Below are 25,794 nucleotides of genomic sequence, written 5' to 3'. Positions count from 1 at the left end.
ATTTTGTATGTGTGTTTGCTGTTCCTTCCCCCAGGTCCGTTAGGAGAAGGACTTTTCATTCCCTGCTGTATTTTGCTTGTTTTTTTTTACCACTTGCATTTTGAATAGTGCCCAACACATATTTTGTAAATGACTGAATGAAGACTAGATAGAGAGGAACTTGGGTGAGTGAGTAAATGAATGAATATTTGATGAGATAATTAATTAATATTGACAAAAATAAAGGTTAAATGGTGAGTGAGGGCATTCATGGAGAAACAAATGAGTGAATAAAGGAATGACTTAATGAAGCTGTTTGGACCCCATAGAGGAAGTAGAGAAAGAGAAGGGAGAGAAAACAAAATTACAAAGTAAGAACAGGATTAATGCATCTGGATTGCCTTGCTTTGCTTTATTAAGAATCTCTCACTTCATAAGTATCATCATGAGCACTGGTGATCATAAGAAGATGGAGGATTTGAGAGTCCTCAAATTTGTCTGACTCGGAGATAAGAGCATTCAAGATGGAGAAGTAGAAGGCATGGGGCAGGGGGGCTCTGCTGCTGCAGAAGTTCATAATGTCTGTTAGTCAATAGCATCTCCAGAGAATGTTTCCAAAATGAGTTCAGTATAAACACTTCACTATTTCCATTCCATGGAGTTGGCAGGTTTTCATCTGGGCACTTGTCTATGAAACAGTGAGAAAATGAGTTTTCTTATAAGCAGAACTGCACATCTGCATCCAACTCTGTTTTGGGTAGATTAAAACACAATTTTGTAAGTCAGTGTAGTGAACCAAAGTGCTGGTCCGAGTTTCACTGCCTTCTTTCATGATGCTTCTTTCTGCCCTAATCTCTCTCTTAAGTTTTGTTGAACAGGAACCAATCAATTAAAACTACATCGTTAGCTCTGAAATGGTGTTGTTTTCCCCACTAATGGTCTTTTTTTCCTGGAAGGTTTTTGTTTGTATATGTCCATTTCTCTTTTCCAGGAAAGAGGTCTTATTACCCCCCAGTAATAAGATCACTGTAAGGTCCCTAGCTTGCACCCAATGGCAGGGTAGAGATGAGCCAATCTGTAGGACAATGCTCTGATATTTTTCTTTAGGACTGATAGCAAATACAATAATATGAAGATTGCATTTCTAGGAAACCAGACCTACAGAATCACATCTGTCAAGCTCTTAAGAGAACATTTAAATCCTAACAGATCTCGGATTTACTCAAATTATGGTAGAAATAGTTACACTGAGAAATCAAAATGCCTCATGTATAAGTGGATTGGGTGGAGGGGAAGGAGAAAGAAAGATACTGGGGAAAAATTGATCAAATTATGTTATGTGTATGTACAAACGTGGCATAATGAATTCCACTATTAGGTATGATGATAATGCATCAGTAAATTTTTTTAATGCCTCATACTCAGATGGGAATAATTGTGCTCAATAATTATATAGCACGAACTATGGTAGCACTAGAAGACTATGTGTGTCCACAAGTAATATTTTACCTAAAAATAATAATGACCTGAAGGGTATAGCATAGTATATTTTCTAATTTGCTTCCCTTACTCATCCCTGAGCCATTTCTTGATTTGTTTGTTTATTTGTTCAAGCTTCACTGAGTGCCAACACAGTGCTGGGTGCTGGGGATGGGACACAGCACTAGCCCCCAGGGAACTTACCATTCAAAGGGAGAGATCAAGACAAAAACATGTGGTAGGAAAAAAAAAAAAAAAATGCAGAATTTATTTCTGGTTCTATAAATATTATCATCTAGTATTTTAATAATAATCTTCCTAATGAAGTAAAACTAATTTTGTCTAAGTACTACTTACCACAGTTCCTTTTTTAAGAGTGCCTGAAAGAAGAAAGTTACAGAGCATGGGGTATTGAATTAGGTTTGCCTCACAGTTTAAAAATCTTATTGTGTAGAATGTGTATTGAGTGTATTTTATATTCTAGACACAGTCTACTACCCTCTGGGAAGAAGTCTAAGAAATAAAACACATAGTATGTAGCTATAAAGAAACTGCATTCTCTTAGGAAAAAGGATGCATATATCTATATAAAGATCTGACCACATGATAACAAATAGTACCAGGCAGGGAACGTATTCCTAATCCAAAGTACCAATAAAATATGCTGTAATAACTGGGATAAGTGAGACTCACAGTCAGCTTGGATAATCCAGGATGTGAGACTGAGACTGGACTTGAAGTTGACAGGGATTATTTGTCAGAGGGAGGGGATGGGGAACAGGTCGAATGGAAATAGCAGTCAGGTGAGGTTCTAGGACAGGATGTAAATGGACTTTTTTTTTTTTTTTTTAATTTTAAGTATGAATGATCAACAGAGAAAAGGAGTGAGAAGTTATATTGAGGTAGATGATGGTCATTCTCTAGTGCCTTGCTGAGTAGTTCCAACTTCATTTCACAGGCTTTGAAGATCCAGGGAAAGGTAGTGAGCAGAAGTGGGACATGACCCTGGGTTGTGTTTTGGATCATTCCAGCTTAGTAGTGAAATATTGACTGGATTAGGGGAGTGGAGCCTTCAGAAGGCCACATCTGAGGTAAATACAGTTGACAAAAATAAGGGAGTTGCCAGTACAGGTGGCAAAGAAGAAACAGATGTGAGAATCACTGGGAAGGAAGCACCACTGGCACTTGACTTCAGTCTTCTTGCCACAAACCACTGCTTTAATAATGCAGAAAATCAGAGCCAGCATAGCCTAGCCACTGCTGTATTTGCCTCTGGAATCAGACACACCTGGATTCAAATCCCCAGCTCTTTCACAAACTAATTTTGTGACTTCAAGCAGGTTATATAACCTCTTCAAACCAGAGTTTTCTCACAAGTAGGGAGAATGATACATGCTGCATGGATGTTGCAAGAATCAATTGAGAGTAAGACGGCTACTGCAATGATGATTGCCCATAAAGAACAGGCAAGCAAAACATTGTAGTATTCCATGAGGGCAGCAAAGCTACTAGGAAGTACCTGTGGTTTTGGATAGAGTCTGAGGCAGAAGACTCTAGGTTTAATTTTTTCATTTTCTGACTGTGACCTGTAACAAACAAGTTTCCCACCCTCATCCCATTTTCCCCCCATCCTAACCACAAGGTTACCTGGTGAATACTGTGTGTTTCTGGCATGTGTTGTCTGTCCATGTGTTCAGATGGCTTTGTTTCTTCTTCCGTTTTTTCCCCCCTGAAGAGCATAAAGACAAAGACATTTTGTTTAGCACCTATATAATCTGCTTCATGGTTGGCCCAAAAAATAAAAACAAAACAAAAAACCATAGATTAAAAATAAGCCAAAAACATGCCATCTGTCTGTTGCTGCCTTTCCTGGCACTGGCCCAGTTGGTCTTCATTTATTTAGACATTCACCAGTCATGTCCCAGTGACTGTGCAGACACACCAATGGTCAAGATTCTCTTGCGTGGTTTCCCAGTTTACTGTGAATGATAAGATATGTACATACAGAATGAGGAGGCAGAGTAGATATGAACTGCAGAGGTGGATAGAATTCAGTAGGACAGAGACTGGATTCTTCTCCAGAAGGAGGACCAATATGATGCACAGTCTGGGCAGTTGAGGTTGGGACCTGAAAGTGCAGGTACCAGATTTCCAGTGAGCAGAGGGAAAAGAATGTAGAGGTTCTGCTTATCTTTTGGGATTGGGGAGCAAGAAGGGGAAAGGAGGAAGATGGCAGGAGAACATGTGTGTTCCATGGAAACCCCAACCACTAGCACTTGGCTCAGGTCCTCTCATTATATGACTACCAAGGTAAATCATACAAAACACTGAGAAACTGAGCATAGCGTCTGCTATAAAGATGTTGTTTCTCTTATTACCCACTGGCTTCTTTTTTTTTTTTTTTTCGCTGCTGGGGATCGAACCCAGGGCCTTGTGCTTGCGAGGCAGGCACTCTACCAACTGAGCTATATCCCCAGCCCCCCACTGGCTTCTTAAAATGACACTCAAGATATTGTCTTTCAGTTCTGAATTATGGCTGTCTTAACTGTATGGACACTAATTCTATCAGTGACCAGGCTTATTTTTCCACTTTCACTGCTAGATAACTTAGCCAAAGTTTGTGCCTGCCTATTACAGTAACAGGGAACTCTGTAATGTGTCTTTTTGTCCAAATTCTAGCTCCTTTGTAAGTTCCTCCTCTGTCCCTGTCCCTTCTCCTCTCATCCCCCTTCCTTTCCTCCATGCAATCAGGGTGTATCTGCCTCATCTATTATAATTCCTTTCTGAAACAATTAGAAAGGCGATGAAAGGAAGAATGTCTTCCTTACAGAGTTCAGCCTTAGCTACTCCCAGTGACAATGCATGCCTGTAATCCCAGTTACTCTGAAGGCTGAGGCAAGAGGATTCTATATTCAAGACCAGACTCAGCAACTTAACAAGACCTGCTTTAAAGTTAAAAATAAAAAGAATGGGGTGGGGATGAGGGGGCATGTAATTCAGTGGTACTGGGCTTGCCTAGCATGTGGGAGGCCATGGATTCAATTCCCAGTAACACCCCCCGACACACACACACAACTTCAGCCTTTTCCTGGGACTAATGTACAAAAATAGTGCTTGAATTAGAGGTAAGGAAAAGAAACGAGGCTTTAGGAACATATAGCCCACAAATTTAGTGACAGTAATCTTGGGCAAATTTCCATTGCCTTAGAGCAAATTGCTCCCCTCCTGGGTCTTCAATTCTGGAGAATGCCAACACCTTCCAAGGTATTTTCCAAGCTCTTTACTCCTGATGTCACTGAGAGAACTGGTGGTGTTTAACAGGGTTTCAGCCAATAGTGACTTCATCTCTTATGCCTAAGGCAAAGCCACTGGAGCAGGCAGTCTGGACAGGTTGTTTTTCTTCCCCTCAGGGGAATCTGTGACCATCTTGCCCTTCTTCTTCTTTTTTTTTTTATTTTATTTTATTATTGTTCTATTTAGTTATACATGACAGCAGAATGCATTTTGATTTGTTGTACAAAGTGGAGTAAACTTTTCATTTCTCTGGTTGACGTGATACAGAGTCACACCATTCGTGTAATCATACATGTATATAGGGTAATGATGTTTGTCTCATCCCACCATTCCCCCCCCCAACCCCCTTCCCTCATTTCCCTCTACACAATCCAATGTTCCTCCATTCTCCCCTTACCCTCCCCCATGTACCAGCATCCACTTATCAGAGAAAACATCTTATTCAGAGTGGAGGGAGTGGTGCTCAGGAAGGAGCCTGCTCAACTCAACCTTCTTCCCATTTCTCTCTGGCCTTACTCTCACTCAGGGCTGCCCTCTTTTGGGGATGGGAATCATAGCCTAGAGAATCTTCCTCATTTCTCCACTCTAACTCCAGGCATCAACCCTCCCACATCTTCTCAATGCTCTATTTCTCTTTATTTCTCTCTATTTGAATAAGAACTCAGCTTGGATAAGTATGTTAAAAGGTCCCAGTAAGTTGCCCAAACCCACCAGCCTTCCTGCACAGCATCTCTGACCTACTCTTTTCTGTCTCTTTACTGAGTCATTTGTCTCATCAGATCCTTTTCTTTGGTGCTTTCCTATCTGAGTTAAAGTAAGTATTGCTGTTCTGGTCTTGCCTTCTGGAATCAAGTCCCCAACTCTTTGGGGCTTTATTTTAGCAACAAAATCAATTGCTTACTTTCTAACCTGTGTCTAACTCTTCTGACTTTGAGATGAGTTCATCTCCACAAATTTAAATTGTGAAACTTCTGTGTACTCTGATAAAAATTTCATGTTTTCTGGATATTTTGGTTTTTCCTCATGTTTTCTTTCGTTAATGTGCCACCATTACCTTGCCTCATTACTATCATCTCTAGGTCCCAGCTCCCTCTTCCATCCTGTTGGTTTGATTTTTACAAACTTCCTCTTCTATCCTGCCTTAGTAGCTTTTGACTCAAGAGGCAAGATTTATCCTTCCTGAAAGGGTAAGGTTTTGTTGTCTGAATTACTGTTTCTTTTGCAGTCCCAGTGTGGTGAATCCAGCTTCCACTGTGATTGATATGTCCCAGGAGAACACAAAGAAATCAACTGGATCTCCAGCTAAGGTAGATTCAGCCCAGACTTCAAAAACCTCATTTTTGTTGGGAATGCCATTGTTTTAATTTTATCAAAGAACCGTGAAATAAAGACAATTTTGTAGTACTTTTCTTTGTGTACAAGATATATGTAATTTTTACTGTTTACTGTAAGAAATTACTTGTAGTGGATATGTTGATGAATACTATGGTTTTTACAAAAGACCCAGATTTTTTGCCCTAGCAAGTAGAAAGTCTGAAGCTATTTGGTGCTGCTTGTTTTAGGCATATGGAATGTTAGTTCTACCTCAGTCCTTATATTTAATCATAACTTCCTGAATGTCTGTTAAGAGTTTTGATCCTGGGAGGAAATTGCCAATTTATGAAACTGTAGACAGTAAACATTTATATTTATTCAGTTTTATATTAATTTTAAAAATCTCTATTTACTAATACCTTTTTTATCATTAGAATTGAACATAACAATGACTCTGAAACACTTCAAGATAATTACAGCATCTTCTAAATTCTTAGGAAAAGGTTAATCAAAATAATTAATAAATAATTGTATTTCCTTCCTTGTTATAGAAATAGCACTGGTGGGAATCTGAGCTGATTAGAGACCGAGGTTTGCTTTAACCTTGAACAGTTTTTGATATAACTAGGGCTCTGTTTTCTTACCTATAAAATGTGGTATTTTGATTTGAATGCCCATTTCTGATCTTTTCTTTATTTTTGGTCTGGTATGTATGGTAATTCTGTGCTAACCAGATTCATCAGTTTTTTTTGCCCCTCAAAATGTCAGATAATAAAATTGTCTGACTAAAACTATCAAATATTAGAGATGATAAGCATTTGCTAACACTGAGTTGCTGTTTCAACATTTAAACCAAGTTTAATAAACATTTTTTTCCAGCAAAGGAAGAATCCATTTAATAGCTCCAAGTTGCCAGAAGATCACTTATCACAACAAACTCAAAATGAGCAGTCAAAAAATGGAAGAGCTGGTTTATTTCAGATTTCAAAAGAGGGTAAATATTATTTTTATGGACAAGATATTTTTATCTTTGCTATCTGTGAATTAGGGGGAATTCTCAGAGTTCTTTTCACTAAAATAACTTCCCAGAGAAAGTTAAAAGTCCTGATGGTTTTCTTATTCCACTATGTCCATTGGTTTCCTCTCTGAGTGAGAAGAAGCAGTTTTAGAACTGGAAGTCCCTGCATTCCAGTGGTGGAGCTGCCATATATTGTGTGACCTCCAGGCCTTGGGTTCCCCATCAGTGAACTGGGAAATTTGGCCAACAGTATTTAGTCTTTCACTTAACAGTATTTGTCAGATGTCTACCATGTGCTGTCACAGTTGTCTGTTTAAAGAGGTTACGTTAGGGAGAAAAGGCCATTTGGCAATGCTATGTTCTTTAGACTGCAATTATCAACCCAGTTGTCCTGGAACGTTTGATCAACTTTGTGGGTTAATTGATTGAAGTCTGCCTCTTACAGAATTTTGCTGTTCTTATATACCATTAAGAGGAAATACCAGATAATTTGATCTCTTCAGGAGCAACTATAGGAAGACTCCTCTTGCATTAAAGATTAGTCAAGGGGTAGAAAATTAACAAATGGGGGCTGGGGATATAGCTCATTTGGTAGAGTGCTTGCTTAGCATGCAGAAGGCCCTGGGTATGGTCCTCATCACCACCCCAAAAACAAACAAACAAACAAATGAAAAGTGGAACTAGGGGTTTCAGTTAGCCTGTTTTAATATTAATATATTTTTCCATGAGGTACACTTTATAGATACATAAAATGTTTTGTAGGAGAAAACATCACTGGAACATGTTACTTGTTTGTGTTTTAACTTTTGGACAAAACATTTTTTATTTTAGGTGTCAGGATTTTTTTTTTTAGTCAAGTTACCTTTTCTGATTTCGAAACAAGAATTTTTAAAGTGACTTCTGTGTTTTCTTTAAGGCTTCTTTGAGAAATTTTTAGTCTTTTTTAAAAAATCTTTTTATATTAAATATAAAATACCAAAAAGTATGTAAAGTACAGCAGTTTAAATGTGCAGTCTAGCTACAGTACAATGAACTTCATGCATCAGTTTTTAAATAGCCTTTACTTGTTAGATGAGTTGTTATACAACAATATTGAGCAGAAGGTACACATATTACCCATGTTTACTCTATCCCTACCCATGTATAACCTCTCCTGTTGTTAACATCCCCCACCCCAGTGGTATGTTCGTTATAACTGATTAACTACTTTGAGGCATTATTATCATCCAAAGTTGATAGTTTACACATCAAGGATCACTCTTGGTTTTGTACACTCTATGGGTTTGGACAAACGTATAGGGATTTGTATCCACCGTCATATCACACAGAGTAGTTTCATTGCCCTAAGTATCCTCTGTGTTCTGCTGCATGAATTTTTAAATGCTTTTCACATTAAGTCTGCACTTAGGCTACCTACTTTACTGTCTTTACTATTTTAATACTTTTTGTGAAATATAGGCTAAGTTAATAAGTATTTAAAATATAGGCTAAGTTTACAAGTATTTTAATTTGTAGAGCTCTCCATTTGATACATTATCTAATATATTTTAATTTTCAGGTGAATTGTCAGATTCAAAAGAAAAGTCATCTATCCCAGATATTTCAAGCCAAAAGTTAGAGGAATCAAAGCAGACTATGTCAGCTGGGCCTGAGAATGGGTCCCAAATCAAGGCTCCAGTTCCCAAAGCCAGAAAATTTATCCACAAATCAGATGGTTTAAAACAAGATGATAAACAGTCTTTTCCTAGACAGAGGTCAGACTCCATGAGTGCAAGAGGGGCTCCAAGAGGGATCCTCAAGCGTAACTCCAGTTCCAGTAGTACAGACTCAGAAACTCTTCGTTTAAATCAAAACTTTGAACCCAGAAGCAAAATCGTGTCACCTGGCCTAACCATCCATGAGAGAATTTCTGAGAAGGAGCATTGTTTAGAAGATGACTCTTCCTCAAACTCATTGGAGCCATTAAAGCATGTGAGATTCTCTGCAGTGAAGGATGAACTTCCACAGAGTCCTGGGCTAATCCATGGCCGGGAAGTGGGAGAATTTAGTGTTTTAGAATCTGACAGGTTAAAGAATGGAACAGAAGATGCAGGAGACATAGAATTTCAGGATGACTCTAAGCCCTTCCAGTATAAAAAGGATTTGCTTCCTCATCCATCAGCCTCAAGCCCAAGTACATCAAAAAATGAAGCATATCAGCCATTGATTTCTGGTTCTGTTCGAAATGATGGACTCCATTCTTCCTTGGAAGTTCTAACTGCAAAACCACAGATCACTGAGAACTTGCCTACCACCAATAAACACCAAACTAAATCATCAGAATTAACAAGGCTTGAATCAGTATTGTCCCCAAATCCTGCTGGTAAGAGAGTTGTTACCATGAGTTTATAAAAATTGGCCCAGTGGGCTTGGACTGGTAAGGTTAGCTAACCCTGTAAAAGACCAATTTTGCATCCTAAACATTCCAGCTAGAATTCAGACAGAGTCCACTGGGGAATGCATGTAACTCCATGGATCTGGAGGCTTTCTTATATCACCAGTATTACTTAAAGACCAGGACAGCACAGTTTTTAGTCCATTTTGTTTAACCCTAAAAATCCTAACCATATTAATTATTTAAACAAATGACAATGTTTTGAGTTAAATCAAGGTATATAGGTAGAGTGAGAACTAAAGAAATTGCTAGTATTTTTGCATAGACTAAATATATTATTACTTACCTAGTGTAAATTGATTACATTTTACCAAAGTTTGGTTTCTCCTATAATCACAAGAGAACCTTTACTTTCTTAACCTCAGAGGATGGGAAATTACACTTTGAGTACTGACTGTGAAAAAGCCTGCCCATGATCTCCAGCCATTTGTTCTTTGACTTTAAAAGTTCTGAGGACCTTTTTCCTTAGGCAGTGTGAGCTGAGAGGCAAGGAAGGTGCAGCTTTCCTGCTAACTAGCCCTCTCTTGAAGACCCCACTACTCTCAAGGGGTGCCCCAAACTACTGTCTCATAACTTTATGATACTTTGTAATTCTCACATTTTAAAAAACAGAAAACAGTGGGAAGAATAATGCTGTGTAATCTTTCTTGTTCAATAATTATGCATCCAACTCTCGTACTTTTTTTTATTGTCAGGAACATTTATAATCCAATAATCAAGTTTCTAACTCAGTTGCTCTCCTTCTATTTTAATAGTACCAGGTTAGCCCTGGCTCACTTTTGCTCAGCCCAGCAGTTTCATACATGTTCAGGTTTCTTTCCTCAGACATTTTAAACCTCTTAAACACATAGAACTTTTTTTTAAGCAAGATCTTCTTCAGGAAATAAGGCAACTCATATTGGAGGAAATTACTAACATTTGGCCAAACATTAAGGAATAATTGCATATTTACCTAAATATTCATTCAAAGGGTGAAAACATTTTCTTTGGCAATATTTCCCTTTATTATTACTGATAGAAAAAATTGGTAACCCCCCTTTCCTGTTTTTGAAATTGCATTTGCTTTCTCACAAACTATCATATAATTTTGTATTTACTTATTTATGCTTTGATTTTTAAATCCCACTGACCATTAAATTTGGGAGAAGAATATCATTAGCTAAACCCAGTTTGATTGACAGGCTTTCTAGTCTCAAAGAGTACTTATAGAGTTATGCTACTTTTTCCCTTTTGACTTTCTACAAAGATATATACAAATAAATACTGGGATATAAAAAGAAAATTAGGACCAGGAAAAAAGAAACAAGGTAAACTCTCTTAAGTTGAATAATAAGGGTTTGACATCATTTCTAAAGTTCAAACAGTCAGTATCATACTTATTATCACACTGGAAAAAAACCCGAAGAATTCCTCAGAGGAAGCAGAACATTACCTGGCACTAGATTTTTAAATGAACTGTTGTTATTTTTAAAGTAATAATGTTCACTGTAAAATATTTCAGAAGAAACTCACAGAATTATGAAAAGCACCTGATCTGGGATGTCATCATCCAGCATTAACTATTGCCAACATCTAGTATTGGAGCCTTCCAAAAATGTTTATGTATTATTTGGGTTTGTATGGCTTTTTAATCATCCTTAAATAGTCTATAAACAAACAAACACAGAATTCTCAAAGATTTTCCCAAAGGAACTTCACAATGATAAATAATAATACAATGAGTACTTAGAAAGGAAACCAGTTTCTACTATATACCAACTATTGTACAAATTCTTTGTCCTTTTTTATATTTAACCAGGGGTTGATGATTAAAATTAAAGATTGAATTCTGTTATTTGACATGTCTTTTAGTGCATTTGAAATATAGCTGACTTCATAAAATTTCAGCTTACATAATTTTTAGGAACATTCACATGTATTGCATAGCTCAGTGTTTTAAGGGAGAACAGAAATGCTGACACATCTGTGCTTTGACTACAGCCTTGCCAAACTGCCTAATAAGTCTTAACGAAACACTTTAAGTTCCCTCATCCAAATGTACTATGTGCCTTTTGATTAAGGCTCAGAAAAGACCCTGCTTTCCTGATAACTTAGAAAGAACATAAATATCCTTCTGTAGCCTTCTAGCAATTGGTTAGTTGATAATCAGGGAGCAGGTAGAGATCATATTCTCTATCAATCCTCATTTTACATTATTTGACTCAGAAATAACTTCTGAGTTACAAATGATAGAACATGGGGCAGAATGGAGAGTCCTGTTGAGATCAGGGTTCCTAATCTCCACCATGGGAAACAATCAGCATGCAGAACAGCAGGCCTCTATCTTCAGAGTTTCTTCTTCAGTGTATTAGGAGTAAGACCCAGGAAAGCAAATATTCTCATTTTATTATTCAGAAATTCTAGAGGGAATTCCTTGTTTAGACTTACTTAAAAGTTATTTTTCTAACTCCTGAAATTACATAAGTCTATGGTCCTTAATTCTGGGTTTAAGAGCCCTCTAGGGCTTATGAACTTAGTGTGCCAGGGAATAAGTAAAGTCGTGAAATCAGCAAGGTGTATCTTCGTACCAGCCAGTTCTATACAAAGATTTAAGAATTGGAGAAAATTAATACTTAAAGTGTAACATGGATCAGAATGTAAAATTCACATGAATTTTTAAAAATAAGTCAAGGACTTCAAAGAAATTTTCCAGTTAGGTCCACACACATACTTCCAGAGGTCTACATTTGCCTTCCTTTGCTGTCATTGGGCATCTTTGGTAGAATACTTTAATCAGGATGACTTACAGCCCCTGACAGATGCTGTCAGTGTAGAAAGTACAAATAAAAAGTGCCTTTTAAAACAGATAATATGAGTGATAATCATTCTTGAAGCATGTTTTTTTCTTATTTAGAAGAGCGTTTCTGTATTGCAGATGAACTGTCTCATTGCATTGAGCCTGAACCATCTCAGGTGCCAGATTGCAGTTCTAGAGACCATCAGCAAGGTAAGCTCCCTCTTCTCATGGCTCTGAAAGCTAAGACATCCTCACGCTCTGCTCCACCTGCCACTGAGATCAAGAAGACAACTGATGATTCCATTACTAAAGTCCTAGACTGGTTTAACCGAAGTTCTCATTCAGACGACAGTAAACCATCCCTCCAACATCCCCGAGGAACAGAACCCAAAGGAAAAACAGACTCAAAGTCACGGGTTGCTATTGCCATGGTGACAGATGACACCAGTCTTAAAGAAAATGATTCCAAGGCACTATTGTCCACCAAAGTTAAATTGAAGCCTGTGAGATATGATTCAGCATTCCAGGAAGAAGGAGATATGCTGGTTTCTGAAATTTTCCAAGATAATTCTATGAATATCAAACCCAAATCTATGAATTTGTCCCAACAAAGCACCCCAAAGGAAGGTCAAGTTATACCACAGCCATTTGCAAACTGTGGTACCCCAAGTCAAGGAAGTAAAAATATGGATAATAGCCAAGACTTGAAAAGCATAGAAGAAAATGGGGTACCTCCCACAACCAATAACTGCTCCTACAGTGTTCTCAAAGGATCCAATGCAGAAGTCCAAGTTTCATGCAACACTAAGAATATTGGCAGCTTTGGTAAAGAAGAACCCAAGCCTCATGCTCATGAAAAACATACAGGAAACTCCAAAGTAAAATTTGACTCTTTAGCAATTGTCCAGGAACCAAATTTGAAAGATAATGTGAAGGTAGAGAGAAAGAGCAAAGAAGAAAATAATTCCATCCTGAAAGCTTCCTTAGAGACAGATAATAGGGAGATGCTGCCTGGGATTGTCAACAGTGTAGCTCCTTCAAAGAAGCCTGAGGTTCACCCACAACAAGAAGCTGGTGAGGTTCCCAAGAACCAAGTGCAAAGAGAGAAATACAAAAGAGTGAGTGACAGAATATCCTTTTGGGAAGGAGAGAAAGCTGCTGCTAAGTTAACTCATAAAGAACCCACATCTTCATGTAGCCAGGAACAATCCTCTGCTAAAGCATACCCGCCTGTGAGATCACAGGATATATTCACAGACAGTTTATCTACAGGCCAGAGTGAATATGGTCAGTTCACTGCCAAACGAGTGGTCTTTGATGAGGATGATCAAGCATTCCATCTCTCCAGTTTTCATTCCTCAAACAAGCCTAAAGAGACCAGTCCCCAAATATCAGGTCCATTGAAATGCCATCCTTCAGCTGACCAATCAAATAAAATGTTGCTGTTTCAGGATAAGACAAATAAGCATATAAAAAGTTTGCTAGAGGAAGACAGTTTGCATTCTAGAAGAGACATTACTTTACCAGCATTGCAACATCCCTCAAACACTAGGAATGAAATACACGCTCCTTTGGAGAAAGAAAGATTTCTAATTGGTGAATCAAATGCCAACTTTAAAATTATGTCCCTAAAAGAACGAATGGATGAACCCAACACAGAACAGGTTTATAATCACTCTCAGTTTGAGAATTTGAGAAAGTTTTGGGACTTAGGAGGTAATCCAAACAGTAAGAATAATTCTGAGAAGAATACTACAATAAGCCAAAAAATTTTTGTGCCATTCTCTAGCCAAAAACACAAGGAATTCAGTGATGTTAAATCATCAGGAAGAAATACCCACCAAGAAGAGGTGTTCTCTGTTACACCGAGAGAGGAAATGAAGAAATTAAATTCAAAATGTATACTCCAGGTGCTACCAAATGAAACCACATTTCCACTGAGGCCACCTGGAGAATCCATTCAACATTTGGCAGGAAATGAGTCAACAAAGGAAAATGTGAAAAATAATATGGAATGGCTTGGTACTCCAGTATTTAAGGAAGCAAAGGATTTTTCAGATCAAGAGATTCAGGAATCCATAGTGAAAGCACATGTTTTATCTAAAGACAACAAAGACACTTTTAGTGACAGTGTACAGAAGCTGGTTTTAGAAGGTTCATCACCAGCAATCCAGCCTTCTGGTAAAGAAGCTTATGGAAAAGAAATTCTCAAACCAGGTGTTTCAGAAGATAGGAAATGGCTTCAAAAGACAGATTTTGCTGATGATGAGGAAGAAGCTGAAGGACCTAAAGAGTTCACTAATGAGCATGTAGATAAAACAGTGGTGCCTCCGAAGTTCAAACAGAACACTTTGGCTGCTAGTCTAAACAAACTCCTGAAAGAAGCAACTGGAATTCCACACTCACCCTTGCAAACTGAGTTAGAACCCATGACCACTGGAACTGGCTCTCAGCTTGAAGAGGGTAGATTTTTTGAAAAGGGAATAAAACCGAGAGGCTGTCAGAGAGAGATAGTAGCTCCTTTATCAGAGGGGTATGAAACTTCGGGAAATACAGCTTTCACCCAGAAAGCTGAAAGTGGTGAGTGCCAGCTCAACAGGGAGAACTTGCTTCAGATGGCTGCAAAAGGTTCTTCCCATCTTCACAGAAAGGATTCTTTTAAGGATGTGACCAACTCTCCACAAGACATGTCTTTTTCCCAGGATGCTCATCTTGTTCCCCACGATGGAGCATTGCCTTCTCAAAGGGAAATTTCAGAGACTGTAGAGAAAGTCATTCTTCCATCTAAACCTGAATTGAATTATGTAAATGATGTATTAAAGAAGCTACTTAGAGAAACTTGCCCGAGTTATCCTTCTGCAATGGAAATAGGTCCTGGAGAAGTAAAAGCAGAATTTTCTGAAGGAGTACAGGCAGCAGGCAGCCCCCCAAATTCTCTGAGTGTGACCCCATTGTGGGCTACAATGGACACCATTGCTTCAGATAGGAAAGATTTTTATTCCTTCACTATAGTTCCTGATAAAACTCATGAAGTTGGATCATCTTTGACCACTCAGATGGCTCCATCAGAACAGCTCCTTAGCTCATCTGTTTCCACTGACAAAAAGCATGACAAAAAGTTACCCCAGGAAGTGGCAGAAATTGTAAAGGAAACAATTATTCAACCCAAATCAGAGTTCCTTGAATTCAGTGCTGGCTTAGAAAAGCTCCACAAGGAAACACTAGAAACCTACCCTTCAAGATATGAAAAGGATACAGGAACTCTCTCTCCATCAGACTTAATAGGTAGTACTGAGGCACCCAGGCAAGCTACTTCCAATTTCCATCCCAAGGAAATTGAAGAAACAGTTGAAAAGTCTGAGGCTCCATCAATAACTGAGAGTGCTTTTGATATTGGGTTTGAGAAACTTCTTAAAGAAATATGTGAAGTTCCACCTCATGGACACCAGGTATCAGTGAAGGAAGAAATTCCTGAGAAGGAGCCCTCACAGTCAGAGCAGGCCAGGTTCTGGGCAGCCTCAAGGGCCTCTGAAATGAAGGGTAGAAGCAATGGTTTGGAATCTCAAGTCGACCAAATTGTTAAAGTATTGGGAGGAGATGAAGTTGTGACTGATTTATCAGTTGCTCTTTGTTGTTCTTCAAGTGGGGTTGAGATCTCTGGAACCCCCCAACTTTATGTGGACCATGAAATAGAGACCATTAGAACAATAAGCTCCCCAGGGGACAGGAACAATGAAAGTGACCTTGCAGGGGGACTAGGGGCTTTTCAGGAACCTGACTTTGAGGAGGCTCCTAAAGCAAGTAGTGTGTCCAAAAGCGAGCAGCCCATTCCTCTCCTGACAAAGAAAGAAAACCCTACAAAAATAAGTAAAGTTGAATTGATGTTAACATCGCCATGTAAGAGACAAGTCAATGAACAAGAAAAAGAAGGTTTCTCTGACTCTGATTTTTCAGATGGAAACACAGGTTCTATTGCAGGAAGCTGGAGAAACACATCTAGTGAGCATTTTGGAATTTTTAACCCATAATGAATCTGCTTTATGGAATACTGATGTAAAGGATGACTTTAAATTTTTTTTTAATTAATTTGACACTCCTTAATGGCACTAAATTCTTCTTATCACTTTGGTTCTTTATTCAAATAGATTACAAAAAAACAGCTTTCCTACAGTCTGTGTTCCAGAGCCTATCCTTGCTTCTCATTAATCTACCTATTGAATTTTTAGGTCTCACATATTTTTAAGATAATATTTGGGGTTTAGAAATCATCTTTAAAACACTTAAATTAGTCTTCCTCCTAGAAATATTAGAATTTCTTAATTGACAATCCTAATAGAAGTCTCTAGTGAGAGTTGTGGCAAAAAAGCAAAAAGACCACACTGGGCACAAATTTTCCATTTAAGAGTAACATTTTCCTGCAGGTGTGGCTAAAAATCAGGGAATAAGTGCAAGGCTGGGCCTTTCCTTCCCTCAGATACTTTGTGCTGTCGTATTTTTATTGCCATTCTCTCCCTCTCATTTTCAACCATCTGCAGAATCTTCCCCTTCTAGAATATGACTTTGGTCAGATGACTTCACCTGATTCCACCTAAGGGCATTGCTTGGTGACTGCATTTCTTTGGCTTCAGCCTTGACTGAATTGCTAAAGATCTTACTGGATCACAAAACTCATCTAAGTGGACCTGAGGATGCTGGTTTCATTCAGGCTATAAACAACACTTGTCTCAGTTTACTATTCTCATCAACTCTTGCCATTTCAGTAGGGAAACCCCAGAGCACATTGGAATGAGAAGTTATCTGATTTGAGTGATGAAATGATAGAGAATGCTGTATGACTGGGATATTTCAACCAAATGCACAGCTGGTGTTGATCACCTTCCTTGATAAGCTTTACGGAGTGGCCGACTTTTGAGGTTTGAGTTCCTTTGTAAGCAGATGTAGCATCACTTCTTGAATACTCACCAAAGATCCACCTTTAATCCTAATTAGTCAAATTGAAGCCCACTTAACAAATGTTACTGGTTTTAAAAAAAAAAAAAGTGCTAGTCTCTGAAAACAAACTTATATAAGAATAAAGTCAGCATGTTAACCTTGTTGGGTATTCTCTTAATAAACTCTCCTTTATGTTTCTAGGGTAAACTTACCCATAGGAGGCTTGCAAATTTGCACTTAAAAGACTATCACCTAATGTGTCTAGCCAGGTTTATAGGGTACCAGTGTCACTGAGTGAACATCAAAAAGCCTAAGAAAGAAATAGGTAACATTAGATTATCACCTAGACAGAACCAAGAAAAGATATTTTAAAATTAAATGCCAAGTAAGAGGTATACAATGGTCAGTCAAGGTTTTATATCCTTTGATCTAAATTACAGTTTTAAAACAAACTGGAAAGGGTGTAGGTAAAAGTCGGATAGAAACCTTGCTACAAAACCACCCTAATTTTGCTGAGCAAACTAACATGTTTGACCTGTGGCTGAGCTGTTAACCAACCAATACCTCAATATGTTCCTCTGGGAAAAAGAAACTTTCCATGGTCAAACATTTTTGGAAATGTTGGGAAATTATGTATTTTACTAGCTTGTCAAAATCTCTCAGAACTTTTGCAATAAGAATCCTCTTAAATTTAAACAAAGAACATCCCAAATCTAGTTCATCTTAAAATCCATTTGCTACTACAAATACCTATAATCCCAGCAACTCAGGAGGCTGAGGTAGGAGGATTACAAATTCATGGCTAGTCTAACCAACTTAGCAAGACCTTGTCTCAAAATAATAAATAAAAAAGAACTGGGGATATAATTCAGTGAGAAAGAGTTCCTGGTTTGAATCCCTAGCACTGAAAGAAAAAAAAAAAGAAAAAAAAAAAAAAAAAAACCCAGCAAGATACACCCAGGATTAAGAACCTTTAATTAATCTCTCTGATTATCATTAACCTTCTGTCTTACATTAGGAAAAGTACAATATAATTCCCAGGAATTGACACAGACATTGCATATACAAGCTCTTCATTATCAGGAAGATATTTATTATTATCTGTGTGTGAGTTTTAAGGAATAAACTTTGCTATATATGAAAAAAATCCATTTGCTGTGGAATGCATATTAATGTTAGGCAGAACTGGAATGCATTTCAGGAAATTAATTTTTAGAGAAGGGGTTCTTAAACTCATTGATTCATTAATTGAATCATTTATTGGTTCAGCAAATATTTTTGAAGTGTCTTTTGCCAGCCACTATTTTAGGCACTGAGTATAGACAGTGATAAATGTTAGTACTAAGACCAGGACTTACCCAGGATGGAGTTTTCACTGTCAAAATGAAGAAAAAAAAATGATAGTATAGAGACTTTTTTTGGTAAAGTGTTATGTTTTAATTTCGGTACTGTTCTTATTCTGAAATTATACCTTTTTTTCCCCTTTCAGTTCTAAAATGTCTTTCTTTTTTATGAAATAAAGGCATTAGTAAGGGATAGAATCTCATCCTCCTTTTAAAAATGCCTTAGTTAAATAAAAAGTTGACTTCCCCATATATTTATCAGTATTTTGTTGCAAGTTATACTAAATTATAAAATTCAGAAATCCTACAGCTATCAACCTGGACAACCCACTACTTTGTGTATCCGTTTGTTCACAGAGTTAAATATTAAAATCTTACCCTCCATAGTTTTCAGCTATTGGTTTTGTTTTGTTTTGTTTTGGTACCAGGGATTGAACCCCAGTGCCCTTAACCACTGAGCCCATTCCCCAGACCTCTTTATTTTAGAGACAGGGTCTTGCTGAGTTGCCAAGTGCCTCGCGAAGTTGCTGAGGCTGGCTTTGAAGTTGTGATCCTCCTGCCTCAACCTGAGCCACTGGGATTATAGGTGTGTGCCATCACACCTGTCTTCAGCTAATTTTTTTAATGCACCTAAAATCATTTTGTGACTGTCTTCAAAAGCTAGAATGTTAAGTGGGAAGATTCAAAGTCTGGACAAAACAAATCATGTGCCTAAAATAAAAGCGTAAACAACTAGGAGACCAATGTGCTCATCTTGTTTCTATATGATTTGTGTTTCAAATATTTTTTGATGAAGAAAAAAATTTTTAAAGGACTCTTAGTGGAGAAATTACTTTCTGTGAAATAATTGCTTTGTAGAACCAATAGAAGTAGGGAGGCTTATACCATAATTTCTCTTTTCAGCCCACCATGTCAATGCCCGTTCATTATTTAAAGTTTGTTTTTTTCTTTTGTATTGTGCAGCATTCATCGGTTTTGTCTTACAACAGGTTCAGAAGAAGAACCCAGTCCTGTTTTGAAAGCTTTGGAAAGGAGTGCTGCTAGGAAAATGCCTTCCAAAAGTCTAGAAGACATTTCATCAGATTTATCAAGTGAGAATAAAGTTTGCTCCACTGTTATGCCCCATCTAAGCTTAAAAGTGCTTATATGTTGTTCTGTAGCCTCACTGCATGTTGACGTGCACTAAAATGCCTAATTGACAGATGGAAATAACCTTCCCCAAGTGTGCTGAATCAGAGACTCACCCTTAAGTGTCTGGAACACTGCTTTCAAAAATAATGCATGAGGTTTTGTTCCTACCTACTAGGTTTCCTTGAATTGAAGCATCCCAGTTGAGTTTACTCAAGTACAATGTTTTAAAGGATCGTGGCAGCTAGTACAGTAGTAGAATAATAGTAATAGCTAACATCTACTGAATATAATGTGCCAAACACTAAGAATTTCACACATTAATTCATTTAACCAACACAAGCAACTCTTTGAGAGATGAATTGCTGTTATCACCACTTTATAGATAAGGAAAATTAAACTCAGGTAAAATAGCTTACTTGGTATCACACAGCAGACCTGGGACTCAAAATTATCAGATAACTGTCACTAACATTTGTGAAGTGATAATATTATATGTGACAGGGTTAGGCATCTAATGAATTTTACATGAAATGGGTCTGAATTAGTCTCTGGTTTCAAGGATATTTCTCTCGCTCTCCCTCTCTCTCTCTCTGTCTCTCTCTCTGTCTCTCTCTCTCTCTGTCTCTCTCTCTGTCTCTCTCTCTCTCTCTCTCTCTCTCTCTCCCTCTCCCTCTCCCTCTCCCTCTCCCTCTCTCCTCTCTCCCCCTCCCTCTCCCTCCCTCCCCTCTCTCTCCCTCCCTCCCTCCCTCTCTCTCCCTCCCTCCCTCCCTCTCTCTCCCTCCCTTCCTCCCTCCCTTTCTTCCCTCCCCCTCCCCCCCCCCCCTCCTCCTCCTCCTCCTCCTCCTCCTCCTCCTCCTCCTTCTTCTTCTTCTTCTTCTTCTTCTTCTTCTTCTTCTTCTTCTTCTCTCTCTCTCTCTCTCCTCTTCTCTCATCTCTCTCTCTCTCTCTCTCTCTCTCTCTCTCTCTGATACTGGGGATTGAACCCAGGGGTACTTTACCACTGAACTACATCTCCAGCCCTTTATTTTTTTGAGACAGGGTCTTGCTGTTCTTCAGGGCCTTGCTACATTGCTGAAGCTAGCTTGAACTTGATCACAAGATCCTCCAGTCTCAGCCTCACAAGTTGCTGGGGTTATAGTCATATACCACCATACTCAGCTCATTCCTTCTTTCTCTTCACCCATTTCTCTTGGATACTGGGACTGTAAACCAAAAGACTACCTAACACACAATGCATTAGGTAGGTACACTATTCCCCACTGGCTGCTGCTTTAATTGGTGAAGGATTTCTTTAGTACTAACAGAAAACATAACATACATAGAGACTTGCATGCCAGGCAAGTGGACCTAGAAACCATGACTTCTAGGGCTTTTGTTCTTATTCTTTTGAAGCTAAGGATATACCTGTGGAATTTCATATGGTCATAAGAAAAATTGAGTAAAAGTTAACCACTGTCAAATTAATTGATTGATAATTGACCATTGTTGGGTTTATTATAGTTTTTAACATCTGCAGTTGAGACTAAGAAGTCAGAGTTTAAAAAGAAAACTGAAAAAGACACTTCACTAAACAATTCCTAAAATTCAGAGATTTCCAGGGATCTAGAAAATATCCCCAATTTGGAATGTAGTCCTGATCCTCCCAAGGATCTTAGAATCTCAGGATTGAGAGCGACCATGAAGGTCACCCGTTTCAAAGTCCCCCCATGCAGGAATTCCCTCTAAAGCCTCCTTAACAGCTGGTCAACCCCCACATCCGCCTGGATAATTCCAGAGAAGGCAGTCCCATTCTTTAATGGACAGCCCCAATTGTTCTTCCTTATGTCAGTGATGGTCCCTAAAGAAAGAAAAGACCTCAGTGACAATTGTTCAGTTTAGCAAACCTCTTTGTCTCTGAAGCATGGAGCTATTTCCATGGTGCAGCTTTAAAGTACTCAGGAATGTGTAGGGTTAAAAAAAATCACCATCAGCTGACGGGTATTCCTGCAGGCTTCCTTCCAAATACCGATACCCACTCTCACACTAGCCTGCCAAAATTCCACTTAGCAGCTGGTCCCCAGTTACATCTCTTCAGTTGACTTCCCAAGCAAGCCTCCCAGAGGCATATGCAAATGATGATGCACACACACAAATATTTGACCATAGATTTGGGGAGGTGTTAGTCATGGCCAGCATCTTACCCTTTCCAGAAGAATAGAGGGACTGTCGCAGCCCCGTGCTTTCTCCTGCTGCCAGCCAATTGCTTGCTCTGAGCTAACCCTCTAACCCTTGGGAGTCGGTGTGCAGCAGTGTGCTGATGTGTGCTGCATCCGGGCTGAAATGGGAGCTCCCGTTATGGCACTGGCTCAAGTAGCTAATCTAAAGAGAAAGTATTTGGGGAAGACATCTTGGTTGCACCCCTCACTGCATCTTGACTAATTGCTTCCAACTCCGGGAGCTTCCAGGGATGATTTCATTGTTCTTTTTCTCTCTAAGGGTCAGCCACGTTAACCATTTGTTAATTTCTCCTGAACAGATCAAGCAAAAGTAGATAATCTGCCAGAAGAACTAGTACATAGTGCTGAAGATGGTAAATATCTTTATGTATTTGCATGTCTGTTTGTGTATTAAGTTCTGGGGTGATTTGTGCAGTCACCGGGATGCAGCTGTTGAATAAATAGAAGAACGTCACTTACCACTATGTGGCGAATAGTGCCTAAGTTATTATAAAAATGGTTCTCACTTGGTGCATTTAATACTGTTTGTATTCTTAAGGCTTCTGCTGGTGATACTGTTGCGAGGATCTCATCAGAGACCGTTGGGGAGCAAGGGTTTCTATAAATAGGAAATTATTTCTATAGATATGAGCTGATTTTTGTGACTCTGACTTGCAGAACTCCTTTTGAAGGCAGGAAGAGGGGGTGGGTTCCTGGGTTAAGTTATTCCTATATTTGATGCTCAAGGCGCAGCACTTAGATATCTCTGTGTACAGATGATAAAACCTTAAGTTCAGAGGAAAGGGCCTCAGAACAAGGGTGGGGAATCCTGACTCAGCTTATACAAATAGGTATAGACTGACGGTATAGAATTGATTCTAAATATTAAGGAGCTAGAAGATCATGAAGCTTATCAGTGTGTCATGTATTACTTAGTTCAGTTATAAAATGAATAACTGAGTCAGGGGAGGGATGAAAATAAGTCTGATTTTTATAGTTCAGAATTTATGCAAATGTGCAATTTTTATTTCATTCTTTTTTTTAATTTTGTAGATTGTTTTTACTGTAATTATAAAAATGCATACTCAATAAGTTTTCCTATACAAAATGTAGCAATAGAGCTCCTCAAAGGTCATTCTTTACTTGTATGTAATAAATTTGTTTTTCTTATTTTTAACAACCTCATTGAAGTAGGAGGGATAAGTATTTTAATCTTCATTTTGCAGATAAGAAAAGCTCAGAAAAATTAGGTAAACTTTTCTAAGATCCTGTAGCTAGTCAGTCAGGGGGAGACCAGGGAATAGAATCTCGGCTTCGTTTCTCCTAGTCCAGTGCTCCTTCCCATTTCCTTGCTGTGGCTTAGCAAATCGGCAGAAAAAGGCTACATATCACTTACGCTGGATGTTAGATTTTTGGTTGAACAGGAAACCTTAAAGAGACTGGGATACAGATGAAAGCAAGCTGAGAACCTGCCATGTATTCTGCAGTTTCAGTTGTGAAACTGACATTTGAGCTTTACTTTCACGTCTGTTTAATTCTTCTGTTAAAATGGTATTTATTCTCAATGTTACTCTTCTGAGTAGATCAAAAAACAGATCAGGAACAAGATACAAATGAATGCATACCAGGAAGTGAGTAGCAGGATCTTTCTCGAATTACTAACCATTGCATTCCACATTGTGTTAAATATACTGAAAGAACTAACCCATTATTAACACAACATTTATTATTGCTAAACTCCCACAACTTGCAAAACTATTTCATTTTGATAAGCGTTTATTAAAAACATTTTACTGTCTGTGTTGAAAGAATAATCTGTGGTTACACTGAGGGAGAGTTAAGTGTTAAATATATATATATATATTGCTATTGCTATTATTGACTTTTGTCAGTCTCTCTGCTCTTTGAGTCTTTGCTTAAAGTCAGATTGGCACTTCTGATTTCAGTTGACTTATGTTGCAGTGAGGTCTTGAATATTCATTTCTTGCATTATCTAAGACTGTAGTCATGAAAAAATTTATTACTTATTTGAATCAAAGAACTGTACTTAGAGAGTGCATATGAATGTAGTATGGTTGTGTATACCTCTTTACTTATCTATAAAAGTAAATTTACATCTGGGGTTTAAACTTAGGTTCAAAACTGGATTTTAACAATAAATATTCAATGTTAAAAGTCAAGTGAATATATGAGCCTAAGAAATAAATATATTCTTGGGGTAACTAATGTCCATCCACTAATCACCGTCCACCACCAAGCAAAGGAAATGTTTGTTCCCTCTTTTTGGTTCAATCTTAGGGTTATACTACTTAGCTATGATTACTGGCTTCAGGACAGCTGATGCATTAAATGGTGTTTGTGTGGCGGCGTCGTAAAGCATGCAGCTATGCACACATGTGATTCCTTATCTCTCTAGTTTCAATGGGTTTCATAAACCTAGGCAATGGAGTATGAAGATAATGACACATGCCTGCCCTTGGGTCCAAAGCATTTTTAATAATAATTTCCCAACATCCTTTGGATGTGCTAATAGGCCTTAATGAGGACAGCAGCTAAATGAAGGAGCCGTTTGGTAGAGAAATGATGTGCTGATGCAAGAAGTCAGTGACATCTAGCATGAAATCTGAAACTTTGCTCATGAGGTCTTCCTGCCAGCAGTGAAGGCGCTGAGCTTTGGCACATGACTTGACAAATTCTTAAGCACTGCCTAAGAAAGAAGACAATCCAGGCCTGGCCCTTGTGAGTATCTGTTCTCTGTCTAGCTACTGCAGACAAAACAGGACTTATGCCCTTTAAGAGGTGTTGGATGAAGAAGCTTTTCCAGTTGCTTTTGAACTGTGACTTGCTTAAGTTTGATCATATGACTTTATCTTTCTTTGTTTGGTTCAATATTTAATCTGAGGAATGAAAGCAAGACATATGTAGGCTTATGCCTATATATATGTACCTTCATACATGACCTCCTAATTGGCTTAGTTATTGGTCAAGGCAAATAGATCAATTGCATGCTGAATTCTGGGTCAATTAATTTCTATGTTTAGTAATATTCTCCAAAATGACTTTTAGTTTCTATTCACTAGTAAAAAATATGTTCTTGTCATAAAACAAGATCAGATATATGATCAAAACCTAAATAATTAAAGACCATAAGTGTAAAATTAACTACATTTGATTAGTGAGTATTGTTGACTATGACCCGCATAGCATCATACAACAATGTACTTTGAAAATATCAGAAGCAGTGCTTTTATAGTGAAAAAGTTTTTATATTCTCATTGGACCACACTGTGTGACCTCATCTTACACTACTATCAATATAATTCACTCCAGAACACACACACACACAATTGTTTAATGGGAAGTGATTAAGTAAAGTAGGTATTTTATGAGCCATTGTGAATGGATTTTGCTTTACATTGACCTTTGCAAACCTAAGGCTAAGTGAGAACTGATATGTGAATAAGCATACATTATATATGTAAAGCTCATATTTCAGTTTTTTCTTCATTAAATTTCTTTCAATGAAAGATGAGTTTACACACTGTTTAGGGATGAATGTTTAGAGCTGTCTTTTGAGTTATACATAGAAATGTGATTTTATTTTTTTATCTATTTTCCTGATATCTCTTTTAATGATAAAACCAAATTAATATATTTGTTTTGGATTCACAATATGATTTAAAGATTCTCTATCAGATAATGTTAATTTGCTTAGAACATTTTTACAGAACCTATTATGTGTTGGGCTGTACCAAATGCCTTGAAAATTTTTATTATAAGAATTATGATTCACCATAAGAGAAGTTTTCTCCCCCCAATTTTTTTGTTGGTGACTTACAGTTGTACATACTGATGGGATTTGTTGTTACATATTTGTACATGCACACAATACATACTAT

General features: G+C 38.0%; 1 protein-coding gene across 11 annotated transcripts in view; it reads left to right on the top strand.

The window, feature by feature from the left end:
- Positions 1–25,794, top strand: part of Sytl2 (synaptotagmin like 2) — a 107,070-nt gene that overhangs the window by 62,782 nt on the left and 18,494 nt on the right. For 2 of the 11 annotated variants that reach the window (XM_047516214.1, XM_047516215.1), the window contains 7 exons: positions 5,978–6,059; positions 6,946–7,060; positions 8,643–9,446; positions 12,433–16,293; positions 19,559–19,660; positions 22,216–22,269; positions 23,479–23,526. In XM_047516214.1, coding sequence (XP_047372170.1) covers positions 5,978–6,059; positions 6,946–7,060; positions 8,643–9,446; positions 12,433–16,293; positions 19,559–19,660; positions 22,216–22,269; positions 23,479–23,526 — 5,066 coding nt within the window. Of the gene's footprint in view, positions 1–5,977; positions 6,060–6,945; positions 7,061–8,642; positions 9,447–12,432; positions 16,294–19,558; positions 19,661–22,215; positions 22,270–23,478; positions 23,527–24,454; positions 24,635–25,794 lie in introns of those variants that run through there. The other 9 variants (XM_047516223.1, XM_047516219.1, XM_047516217.1 and 6 more) reach the window with 7 other exon arrangements.

The sequence above is a fragment of the Sciurus carolinensis genome, chromosome 11 (assembly GCF_902686445.1).
Source record: "Sciurus carolinensis chromosome 11, mSciCar1.2, whole genome shotgun sequence".
Classification (NCBI taxonomy): domain Eukaryota; kingdom Metazoa; phylum Chordata; class Mammalia; order Rodentia; family Sciuridae; genus Sciurus; species Sciurus carolinensis.
Note: the sequence above shows the minus strand (reverse complement) of the source record. Positions and strands in the feature narration are given on the sequence as shown.